Below are 13,200 nucleotides of genomic sequence, written 5' to 3' on the forward strand. Positions count from 1 at the left end.
TTCTTCGGAGCCATTTTTAGTGCTAATGTGTTTTGTGTATAGTTGCAGGACCACTTTTTGGTGGGAATTGGTATTTTGAGACTCGTTTCTCTTAGACCTGGATAACTACACGGATCCCGAGCATGTAAGGGATGATATAGCCAAATTTAAAGGGGCCACCACTACTACAAAAAATAGCTAAGAAACCATTAATAAGAAACCATTTAACACACTTTATAGGTCTCTTATATATAGAAACCATACAATTTTGAAACATGGTATCTTAGAAAATTAATAAGATACCAAATTTTAAAGAAATATGGCTTTTTAGGTAAACATCAATGTTGTTTTTAATAATTGAATTAGGCACGTTGACAAAGAATCCACATCTAAATAAAGTGGTATCCCTTATATTATGAAAATCTCGTGAACTCCGTATAATGACCTGACACAAATTAAAAATCAATTAAAAAAACAAAAAGAAACAAAAAAACGAATTCTTAAACTTCGTAGCATCGAATCCGTCGCCAACTAGGGTTTGTCATTCTTCATCTTTCTCTCACTCGCCTCCTCCTCGTGTTTTTCTCTTCTCTCGCCTCAATTTCCCTTGCAACTCCGGCGCTTCGTTCCCCTAAGGCTCCTCATGTGTTTCCGCAAATGGTTGCACGTAAACAATTCGACGGAGTTCGCGATAGGGCAACGGTTGTTCTTGGTGTTAAGAAGGAATTCATCGCGAAACTTTATGATTCCAGGTTTCCTTTCTCTATTCTCTTCTCGTTATCATTTTCTCTTTTAATTTAGGGTTTTCAATTGGTGGCCAATTAGGCTTTTAGCTAAAATATTCCAAATTCAGGTTTGGAGAACATTACGGAATCTGATGAACTCTTGCTGCTTTGTTGGATGATTTTGGTCGCCTAATTTCATGTGTACTGGAAGTTTTTCTATACGAAGTATATTTTCAAATTTTTTGAGTAATCAGATAACTTCTATGGAACCATTTAGCGATTAAAATCTGCCAAATTAGGTTAACTTGATTCGTTGCTCATAAATTGTAGAAGAGGAAGTGATTTTATGGAAATTTGAGGAAACCAAAAGGCATGTAGTTTAATCTTGAAGCAACTTTTCCATTGCGGTTCCCAATATTTGTAGATCAATTAGGGTATATAATGATTGTTTTTTAGAGCTAATAAGTATGTGTTATTTTTAAATTCTTTTGCATTTCAGTTTAAGCATAGGAAATTTGGGAAAGAATAATACAGCTTGTTGCGTAAATTCGAAATTTAAGTTATTTTTCTTAGTTAAATAAACAGTATGTGTTTGAGTGAATTGAAGATGACATTATTGTGTTGATTTGCGAAATACATGGATTTATAAATTGTATTATTAAAATCCTGCCGCTCCCCTGACCAGAAGAATTATATTTTTTTTCATCTGACTTATTTGATCATTTTTTATATTTTCATTGGCTCTTTGGTTGCAGACTTGTAGATGAATTGTAGAAGAGGAAGTGATTTTATGGAAATTTGAGAAAACCAAAAGGCATGTAGTTTCATTTTGAAGAAACTTATCAATTGCAATTCCCAGTATTTGTGGATCAATTAGGGTATATAATGATTGTTTTTAGAGCTGGTAAGTGATGAGCGACATTTATGTCGCTCTTAGCTTAGGATAGTTCATTTTATTAGCATTTTAATATTATATTCTCTTAGTTTTATCGTTTTTAGTTTGTTTGTTGCATTTTTGCATTTATCGTAACATTTTCTCGTCTTGCGTATATTTTAGTCGTTTTTGCTCTAAATATGCATTTTGTGCGCGTTCTCATTGCGTAAGAGTAATTTTGAGTATTGATGTGTTAATATTGCGTCATTATGCTTGTAGACGAGTTATATGTTTTACGATTTGTAGAAATGTTAAACGAATTAATATTTCGATTTTCGATTATTAATAAAATGCTCTACGATTTTTGTGAATGTGCTAGCCTTATCAATCCACTTGGTTGCTGTTGTTTGAGCCTCGTCGCTGCCCACAAGTGTACGAACAAGACAGTAGTTGTGCACTCCCAGCCACACTCGAGCTACCTCAGAACAATGCAGCAACAGCCATTCACGCAGCAGCCTTGTGCTCACCAACAAGCTGTCATACAGCAGCCCCTTGCGCTCACATTAGCTCCATGGCACTACCCTAATAGCAGCTGTGCACAGCACCAACCTGAGAAGAATAGTGTAGCGAGTACAGTACAGCAGCTCCAGCCCGCAGCAGATCAGTACAACAGCTACAGCCCGCAGCAGATCAGTACAACAAAATAGCGCAGAACAGTCGCAGCAATAGCAGCCCAAGCTCGTGCTTTACAGCAGCTCTTTAAGCTCACCAACGAGCTCCTTTGCACTACCTTGAGGGCAGCCTTGCAGCTCCATGTTAACAGCAGCAATAAGAGAAGGGTAGCAACCATGTAGCACAGCAGAACATTGCAGCAACAGCGTGAGAGAACAGCAGCAGAACTGCCAGCCTTCCAGTGTTGTGCGATCGAACAGCTAGGCTGTGCGATCGAACAGGCTTCTGTGCGGTCGAACAGTTCAAGCTGTGTGGTCGCACAAACTGTAAACTACAGACAGAATGTCCTGATTTTGGTAAACGATCGCACACGATTTCAGATTCGACCGCACAGCTCTTGTGCGACCAAACACACCCTTTGTGCGACCGAATATAGCTGCGCGAAGATGCTTTAATACACGAAAATCGCAGCATTGTAGAATTAGGCTTTCATTTTACGTAATTCTCTAATTTTCATATTTTAGGATTATCTTAGAATTCTCTCTCTAGAATTAGTTTAGGGCTTTGATTAGAGATTAGGATTAAGGATTCTTAGCCTGAAATTCTTGATTCTAAATTCAATACAATCATCTTTAATTTTCAGATTTCTTTTCTATTTCATTTGAGCTTTGTTCTTCATTTTGTTCTTCAAGTTTGATGCTAATTTTTCAATTCAAGGTATAATTCTACTTTTCTTTTTGATTTGTTCTTTAATTCTTTAATTGCTTCACTAATTTCGTTTATGCTTTGGTTTTATGCTTGAATTCTAGAACTAGTTTGATATTTTGAATTTGTTTGATTTCCCCCAATTTTTGTAGTTTGAATTTTCTGATTTTCTTTGTTTCAATTAGCTTCATTAATTCAATTAGTTTCATGATTAGGATTAATGTTAGTTTAATGTTGATGTTAATGATGCTAATTGAGTAGTTTAGTCTAGAGGTTAGGGATGAAGCCTTGGCATTGAATTTGGGGAATTTTAGGGAAAATTCATGATTGATGTTGTGATTAAATGTGATATAGTGCTAGGATTTTCCATGATCAATTGAGTAGTAGTTGCAAATGCTAGTTGATTGAGTTAGATTGGAATGTATGATTTAGGTTTGGCAAGACATTGTGAGCCTAGTTCATGCAAATGAATGATAGCACCTATTATATGCTAGCTAATCTAGCTTAGGACTATGCCAAAGATTTTCTATAGGCTAGGTTGCTTCGCGTGCTCCATCCGAGAGGTGGCGAGTACGTCATTAGTTTTCATTCCCCTAATTTCTATGTCGTTGCATATTCATGAATGTCTTGACCTTGATATTTCTTTGATTCGATTCCATTGCCGATTCCCAAAATCTCTAGAGTTCCTTTATTTGTTTGCATTTCTAGCTTAGATTAGATTAATTCAAAAACTCAAATTCCATTCGAACTAGCTTGTGAACGCATAGATTGAATAGTCAAGCATATCCATTCCTATGGGACGATCCCTATACTTGCCGCTATAGTCCATATAGCCGGTTAGTTAGGTGTTTTATAAATTTTGTTTGGTGAGGTGAATTTCTATTCAACGACGGAAAAACACCCTATCAGTAAGTATGTGTTATGACAGGGAATTGCAGTTGTATGGGTTTGCGGGTAAAATCGTGGCTCTAAATCTGTTTTGTGGCATACTGATGTGGGTTTTCCCTTTTTCTATGTAGCTGATAGTTTGCCTCAGATTCAGCGACAGAGCTATTCCAGGTAAAGCTAGCTTACCTCCTCCATCACCTTCTTCATCTTTATTTGTTAATATTGGTTCATACTCGAATGACGTGTGCTTAGGCGATTGAACAACAAAATATGTTTATTTTAATAGCTAGATTCATCTTGATTTTATGTGAAAACCTTATTTATGTTTAGTTATTTCTTTCATTAATTAATTCGAGAACTTATTTTTGGATATATGATGTGGTTAAATGATTTATCGGGTAAATGTTTGAACAAGTGTGAAACGTGATATAGAGTTGTCTCCATTGCCTTTCCTCCTTCATTGGTTATATCTGATGGATTTACTAGGTTATTTCTCTTTTAACGTCATATAGGTCGGAGATTACAGACACAGGGGGCAGCGTAATGGTGCAGCACACACGGCAATGTCACATCCTCCGAAAGAGAGAGAAAACCAAAGGGTAACCATGAGTTATTAGTTTATGTTCAGTAGAGAATTAGTGGAATTTAGTGACTAGCTTATTTAATTAAGGTTAAGAACATATTGAGAATCATTCAAACTCAGATACGGAGTAGTCATATACTTCTATATTTTTGAGATGCAGATATATAATGTTTTTAATTGTATTTTCAATTGTTAATCAAATTAAATTACTCGGTACTCATTAGTTTTGTAGATTAATAACTTTAGATGAAATGAATGAATAATTTTAGGAATTGATTTGTATTGGGCGTTTTTCCTTTTTGATAGAATTAATTTTGCTATGACGGTTTAAACGTAGATCATGAGCAGTTTATAAGGAAAGATAACTTCCCAAAAATTATATTTTCAAAAAATAAAATAAAATTACTTATCAAAGAGACCACACTACTTACACATGTGATTTCTTCGATTCCAACAAATATACCTTTTTACTTAAGAAAAGTGGTTTCTTTGCCTTTGTAATTTTTAAACCTTAAAGTAGTATAAGAAACCATGTTTCTTAAATGTCTGGTTTTTCTGTTCATTCTAACAAACCACACTGAAAGTATGGTTTCTTATGCAAAGAGACCACTGAGATATAAACCATACTCTTTTTGGTCTCTTAGGCCTATTTGGTATGGTTTCTTATCCACTTTTTGTAGTAGTGCACAAACGACGATTTAAACCCAAAGGAGTTAGGCTTGGGCCTCAAGATTCAAAACCCATGGAAGTACGACAAAGTGCAAGCAAAACCGGTGGCACCGGTTTTCGCCGCCGGATCGGGCATGAATTAAAGAGAAAATTAGCGTTGCATTCGCAACCGACCGGTTTATGAAATCGTCAAACCGGATTCGAATACAAAGCAGTTTAGTACAGTATGTTGCACCAAAACTGACCGATTTTCGGAACCCAATAGGTTTTTGCTGCTTTTACCTCCTTTAGTCGATTTTCTTTAGTACAATTTAGGGGAAGCTTATAAATACTTAAATTAGTTTTTTTAAGTCGTTTATCTTGTTTTTGGCTTAGCCTATTCTTAGTTTCGAAACTCCGTAATTTTAGTACCTTGTTTCGCTCTAAACTTTTGTTGATTTCAATTCAAGATTCATGTTTATTTCCTCAGATTGGTATACTTCTATTCTATTTCAATTTTTTATATTATTGATTTATTATGTTTTCCATGTTTTGCCTAATTTAACTGCTTTAATTATTATTATGAGTGAGTAGTATATTTTTTAGTGTGTGGGGAATCCATGAATTAATATGAAGGGATGATTTATTATTGTTGATTGTTGGTGTTGCTGATTGCTTGCCTATTGATTGGCTATATTTCTATGCAATTAGATTTGCGCAAGTTTAATTGTTATAGCTTCACAATATTGAATAACAAGTTACGCATCTTAATAAATTCAAATAAATGGGTAAAAATATATTAAATTGAAGGAGTACAACTTTATATCAAATAATACTAATAGTTTTTATCCTGTGTTATCCACGAATTTCTTAATTAAATAATCGATTATATATTTTATATGATATAGAGGAAGAGACGAAAATTTTGAATTAATAAAGTATGATGTATTTGGACTTATAATGAAATTGAAATTAGAATGTGAAACCAATAAAATTTATTTTAAGGGAAAAACATCTATTTAACTAATTAAGGAGTGAAAATGACAAATATAAATGATGGTTCAATTTTTTACAAACCAAACAAAAAAAAACAGAAAATCAAATAGATAAAATGTGTCATCATGATATGCATAATATCCTATTTTAAAATAGAAGTTGTTTCGGGTGTAAACAATCCCTAGGAAGGTATTATGTCTGAGTGGTGGAATTAAACGAGTATCGAATACGAATGGGTAGTTAGTCTTGATTACCTTAATAAAACGTATTAAGACAAGTAGATGAGATAATAAGTTTGTGTAATAAATGTTCACTGTCCTTACAAAATGGAGCATTAGAGCTATTTATAGTGGCATTAATGATACAATTTTGGGCTTGCCCTTGTTGGGCTATTTGGGTTATCCTCTTGTGCCTAGGACTTGGGCTAACACCTTCTCGAATTCCTTTGTCGTCTATTTGGCTTTCTTTGGCTTATGAAGAAAAATTGGCCCAAAGTGGGGGAGCCAGTTTGGGCCCCAACAACTTGCCCCCAAGACCCAGTTCTATTTTGTAAGAAATGGGACGAGTTGATTTGGAATTTGAATTCAGGTCTCTAATTGTCGATTTTTCGAAATTGCCGGAAGTTGAAGAGGTTTCCTCTTGATCTTCGCGCTAGTGGAGCTTTTGATTATTTTATTTCGATTTTTGAAACTTTTTGGTATAAAGCGCCCGTTGATTCTCTTCCTCCGAAAAATCTTATTATTTGCTCAAAATTTGCTTCTAGAAATTCTCTTTGAGTTGCTCCGGCGATTTCTTGGCTTCCAGTCGTTACAGTGGTGGTGTTTTTCTTCTCCGTTTCGCTTAGTTTCTTGAGGTAATTTATCCTTTTCGACCCCCTTTTTCATTTTTTCTCTTCTTATTTCTCTAATCTTGAGTGTGTCGTCGATGGTGGGTATAAAACATTCGAGTAACTGGCCAAATCTGCCTGGTACTGGTTTTTCTGGGCGAGTGAAGGAGGAGTCGAGGCCTTCGAGCCGCCGCCGTACTTATGTTATTGGATGTGATGATCATTTGGACGAGGATTTCAAGGTTACTCCCATCGATGCAGTTCTTTTGAATCAGGTCGCTCCGCCCGACGGTGGAGCTAGTGGGGATTCCGGGCCCCCAACGCCAGACTCTATTCTTGAGGAGATTTGTGAGTCGCGTCGCAACCAGGTGTCTGGCGAGTCTGAGGACAATCCTGTTAACATTCCAAGGGTGTCACGGAATGTAGATCTTGACTTTGCTGGAGAGGTTGTTGAGGAGGCTGATTTTGAGTGGGCTGATAAGGATGAGAACGTACTGGGGTCCTATGACACAAGAGCCCTACGATAAATGGTTAGAGACGCATCGGGGTCAAGCACATCTGGTTGCAGAGTATTTGTACGGCGTTCGAGAGCAAACAGGTTACTAGCTTCAAATGTCGGCACCCGACTCTAGGTCTTTCTCCCCTCCTCAAGGGGAAATACTGTGTATCAGCATATGATGGAGTTTGGTCTCTGCTTTCCTCTGGATCCGTTTATTATGTGTCTCTTGTCTGCCTATAATATATGTCTAGATCAACTGTGTGCCAAGTCCATCAGACATATCATTGGTTATCTGTTGGTTTGCCACTTTAAGAGTTGGAGTCCATCTCTACGGTCTTTTCATGAGATGCATTTCCTTAAACCTTTGCGGGCAGACAAGATAGCTAAAAGGTGGTGGACGATTAACAACAGGCTTGGGTATCTGACGGTGTTTTCGTCGGTGCCGTACCTAAATAACTGGAAGGATTTGTGGTATGTCGTGAGGTTGCCGGCAGCTCCTGGCCATCCTTATCTATTTACTGCTCCCCTACGTTTTCGCCGAACGGATCCTGATATAGCCCGTTTTCCTGAACTCACCGTTGGTCCCCATGATCGCATAATTGTAAGGGGTTGTGCTTCTGAAAAACCTGACAAAGTGACCTGTCCAAAGAAATGGCTCCCTCATTGTCACTATATGCAGAACGAGAGGGTTCTGGCATTGGGAGGTCTCCGCCACAAATTTTCGGTGGGTAAGTGTTTGGGCTGAGGCTGACCTTGTGGACCATCATCCTCCTTCTCTTCTGCTTTTGTTTCACTTTTAACTCTATATTCATTTATCGCATTCTGCTGATCTTCCCTTTTTTATCTGTTTGTTTTAACATCGTGTATGATTTTATGCAGCCGATGCCGAGGAAAAAAATGACTGGGGTAAACTTGGGATTGAGTGGGATCGTCGGACGGTGATTCACACAGTTCCTCTTGATCCAGGAAAGAACTTCCTCGTTGTGAAGAGTCAGACTGCGATTCCGCGTGATATGTCGTTCGAGCTTTAAAGACAAAGGAATATCCTTTTGGACTTGCAGCGTCCTAGTGCCTGGGGACTCAGCTGCTTCAGAGCCTCCGTGTCCTCCTCCTTTCTCTCAAACTCCTCTTCGTCCGCCGACTATTCCCCGCCGTCCATCACCGGTTAGTCCGATTCAGAGGTCTGTATCTGCTAGGGATAAAGTAAAGGAAAAAGTGTATGAGGTCGGTGTGTCTGTCTATCCCTTCGACCGGGTTCCGCTATCTTCTTGAGTGCCTCCCTTCAATATACGAAGAAGGATGATGGATGACCTAATTCCTTCCTCCCCTGTAGTCGACATTGCTGACGAGCTGTATGATGACCTCTTTCCTCCTCAGTCGCCGCACGAAGAAAGGGCTTGTTCTCCTTCGGTTCCTATTGATTTAGAGGATTCTCCGGAAAAGAGAAGTATTTCTGACCCTGCTGGGCTTGTTGGTAGGTCTCCGAGGCAGGATAAGATAACTGATAATATTCCAGCTGCTGCGTCTTACCCTACAAAGCCTGCCTTTAGTTTGGGGAATATGTCCATGGGATGTATCAATGATTTCTTGGACAGTATATCTCCAGCTTCTCGGGTGCCTCGTGTGCTGATACCCGAGGTGGTCTATCAGCGTCTTGCTGGTCCGAGCCAGATCATTGATTCCAACAACGCTAAATTGACTGAATTCATGGCGATGATTGATCTGTAAAAGCACTGGTTTGAGTCCTCTTTTCTGCATGCTGACATTCCGAAAGAGCATGTGCTTGATCCTCTTGGGATGACTTTATATCATTTCATGAAGGTAAGTTCTCAAATTTATCTTTTTTTTTTTGTGTTTCGGACTGGTCTTCCTTCCATAACTTTCTCGTCATTTTTCATTAATTTTTGGCAGACCTATCAGCATCTAACCCTTCACTTTGGAATGGGCTACCATGATCGGGAGATGCATGTTGAGAGGCAACGCAAATTTCGGGAAGACGAACGTCAACTTGAACTAGCGATTCCGCGTACTAAGGAGGTGGGTCTGAAGATGCAAAAGGAGCTTGGTGATGTCAGAACCCGAATAGGGTAGTTGGAGACCCAATTGAAGGCCAAGAATAAGGTGATCAAGGGTAAGGATACTGACATTAAGAGTAAGACCGACCAAGTTAAGGTCACATCCGATGTTGCTGAAGCTGCTGAGGCTAAGCTGATTGAATTGGGTGATAAGCTTAAGGAGGCGTTGGTTGAGAGGGATGCTCGGATTACTGAAGAAGAGGCTCAGAGACGCTGCAGAGTTCGCTCGAGAGTAATTTTCGCGATGCTCATCGGAGTGCTCAATATGTTGATCCTTCTCTGAAGTGGGGTGAGGTCCTTAAGGCTTTTTGCAATGGTGCTTACAAGAGACCCTCTGTCGAGGAAACTCAGGAGTTGGCTGCCCTAGCTGCTAAGAAAGCTGCAGAAGCTGGTGAAGTAGAGAGAAAAAAGAATGCCAGTACTCATGGTCAAATGAATGCAACGCCTGGATCTTCTTCTACTCGTGCAGTGACTGAGGGTCAGAAACTTGTAGCAGAGGCATCGGCGAATAAGCCATCTCTATCCTTAGAACATTCTTTGTTTGGCTTTGGCTGTTGCCACTAATCTGACTTTGTCAGACCCAGACCATCTATGGATCTATTGGGCCTGACATTGGTTTTGCTTTAGAATACTCTTTTTTTACTTTGGTTTCTTTTCTGCAGGTATTTTAGGTCTGACTTTTCTGCATTATACCAACTTTTGCCTTGATTATTCTTCTTTTGGCTTAGGTATGCGCCTCTGACCCAACTCCTTTGTGGATTTGTTGGGTCAGACTTGGCGTTGGTATATATCGTTTCCTTGCAAATAGGGTCTGAGCCCGTTTTCATTTAATGTAAAGATAAACTACAATTTGGGTCATTTGCTCCCTTAGAGTTTACATCATTTGTTTTCTAAATGAAGTTCCAATGGCTAGTGACCTTGCGACCATCCATGCGTTGGAGCTTGTAAGTTCCCGACCTTTTCTCCTAATATATTTTGTAAGGTCCTTCCCAATTGGCACTCAACTTGCCTTCAATTTTGGCCTTTCCCGTGGCCACTGATTTTCTAAGAACTAGATCTCCGACCTTGAGGGGCGTCAATCTTACCCTACGGTTGTAATGTCTGCTGACAAGTTGCATATACGCCGACATTTTCAGTCTGGCGGCATCCCTTCTTTCATCGAAGAATTCCAACTATTCTTTAAGTCGGAGCTCGTTCTCTGCCTTAGAGTAGCATCTGACTCAAAAGCTTTCAGCTCCTATTTTTACTGGGAGGACAGCTTCCGCAACATAGACTAGGCCGAACGGGGTGTATGCGGTGGATTCCTTTTCAGTTGTTCTAATCCCCATAGAGTTCCCGGTAGTTCCTCTAGCCTTTTTCTTTTCTGATCCTTCCCCCTATTTTTGAGTGCTCCCAATATCTGTTTGTTGGCTGCCTCAGCCTGTCCATTGCTTTGGGGGTGGCAAATGACGGATTTTGCTATTTTGATCCCGAACTAATCTAGCCAGTCGCTTAAACGAATATTGTCAACTGTCTGCCGTGGCCCATCACGAGGGCCTTTGGGATTCCGAAACAGGTTATGATATTCTGCAATATGAATTTTCTGACACTATGCTCAAAAATGTTTGACAGGGCCTCTGCCTCAATCCATTTTGTGAAGTAATCTACTCACACAATCAAATTTGTTTTTTGATATGTTGCGGTCGGGAAAGGGCCAAGTAGATCTAGTCGTCATTGAGAAAAGGGTAATGGGTTGAGGATTGGGGTCAAATCTCTGGTTGGCATGTTGATAACAGGAGCTTATTTTTGGCATTTTTCGTATTTCTGGACCATCATTTTAGAGCCTGCTACCATTGTCGGCCACTAGTATCCAGCTCTGGGGGCATCGTGTGCCATCATGCATTCTTCAATGTGGTTTCCTCATATTCCCAGGTGAATGTCTCTTAAAACGCAGTCAGCGTCTGCCGGGCCGACACATTTGAGAAAGGGGGATGAGAATGACTTGCGGTACAACTCCTCATTGATTATGCAGAAGTGTGTTGTTGTACGTTTGATTTTCTTCTACGTGTTTCTATATTTCGGGTGGCTTTGGTCCTTCTTGAAGGCGATGATTGGGTCCATCCATGATGGTTCGGTGTTGATTGGGAATGCCTCAACCGCCTCTTCCTTGATGTATTTGGTTTGACTTACTTCGACAAATATTGACATGTTCACGTCTGTGGGGCTGAAGCTGGCCAGTTTAGACAGAGCGTCTGCTTGGGCGTTGATTTCTATGGATCCGTTGGACTTCGAATGATCGTAAGTTTGCAGTCAGGATTTTGATTTTTTCTAGGTATTGAACCATGTTTGGGTGTATTGATTCATATTCTCAATTGTGGGTCTGTTCTTAAAAACACATGCTACGCTTCTAGAGTAAGAGACAATTCGACCCCCGCGATCACTGCCTCATATTCCGCCTCATTGTTGGACGCTTTGAAGCAGAATTTAAACACATATTCAATGATTTTCTTTTCTGGAGAGATGAGGACAACGCCTTCCCCAGACTCGCTGACGGTAGACGATCCTGAAGGAAATAGTGCCCTTGGTCCAAGTATGCATATAATATTAAGTCTAATAAATGCGGTTCAGTATTAATTAACAAGTTAATAATTCAGTGAGATCAAGTGAGCTGAATGCCTGACTAGAGGCCGCTTCAGTTTAAGTGGAATTAATTATATTAACCCACAGCTTACTCTTGACTGAACCCGTAGGGTCACACAAATAGTACGTAATCGGATCAAGTATTTAATGGCATTAAATACTCCATCTATGGATATTCGGAATCGACGGATCTTGGTTTCAGTGGGAGCTGAGATCGTCACAGGCAAGAAATGAATGCTCCGGAAACGATGATATTGCCGGAAACGGAAATATGGATCGTATCGGAAATATAAATATTATCCAAGTCGTAGATGTTGCCGGAAACGGAAACATGGTATGTATCGGAAAATATTATCGAAAATGGAAATATTGCCGGAATCGGAAATATTGCCGGAAACGGAAATATTGTCAGAATCGGAAATATTATCGGAATCGGAAAATAATTCCGGAAACGGAAATATTAAATATTTGTTCGAATCGGAAATTAATTCCGGAATCGAAAATATTAAATATTGTTCGTATCGGAAATAAATTCCGGAATCGGGAATTTAATCGGAAGCGTATCGTACGAATTAGCATCGGACGAGGCCTGCCAGACGAAGGCCCAGCACGAAGCCGGGCCATCGCCCAGCAAGCCAAGCGCGCCACACGAACAGCCAAGGCCACGCCAGACCCAGCGCAAGGCCAGGCCCAGCTGGCCGTGGCAGCGCGCGCAGCTGCGAGCAGTGGGCTGCGAGCATTGCTGCAGCTCGCATGGGCTTGTAGCTCGCGTGGGCCGAGCGGCCGTGTGGGCTGTGCGCGGGCATGGCCTGCACGCTTGCGGGTCATGCTCGTGTAGAGTTTGTGTTCACATACGAAACCTAAAGAGTATAGGATTTGTTTAATGATTAAAATTCCTAATCCTAAAAGATACATTAATTAAATAAGAATTCTACTAGGATTCTAATTTAATTAATTCGTATCCTAGTAGGATTCGATTACTTATTCCATGGTCTATAAATATGAGTTAAGGGCTCATAATTTATATCGAGTATTCAAGTATTCAAAGTGATTTTTGAGAGCAAAAATTCAGTCATATAATTGCCTACAATAGCCGAAAATTCTAAGTACC

The 13,200-nt window shown here is 39.7% G+C and overlaps 1 protein-coding gene across 4 annotated transcripts; it reads left to right on the forward strand.

Annotated features, from left to right (window-relative positions):
• Positions 1-344: 344 nt before the first annotated feature.
• Positions 345-2,894, forward strand: LOC110799012 (uncharacterized). Of its 4 annotated transcripts, XR_008918831.1 has the most exons (3): positions 413-731; positions 1,460-1,608; positions 1,958-2,894. XR_008918831.1 is itself a non-coding variant. In XM_022004216.2 (2 exons), the coding sequence occupies exons 1-2, from the start codon at positions 637-639 to the stop codon at positions 2,283-2,285; spliced, it is 423 nt and encodes a 140-aa protein (XP_021859908.1). In that variant the 5' UTR covers positions 430-636; the 3' UTR covers positions 2,286-2,894. The 4 variants fall into 4 exon arrangements, 1 of the variants encoding a protein (XP_021859908.1); XR_008918830.1 differs by having other exon boundaries at positions 345-731; positions 1,460-2,894; XM_022004216.2 differs by lacking the exon at positions 1,460-1,608 and having other exon boundaries at positions 430-731.
• The last annotated feature ends 10,306 nt before the right edge of the window (positions 2,895-13,200 follow it).

This window comes from Spinacia oleracea, chromosome 4 (assembly GCF_020520425.1).
Source record: "Spinacia oleracea cultivar Varoflay chromosome 4, BTI_SOV_V1, whole genome shotgun sequence".
NCBI lineage: Eukaryota > Viridiplantae > Streptophyta > Magnoliopsida > Caryophyllales > Amaranthaceae > Spinacia > Spinacia oleracea.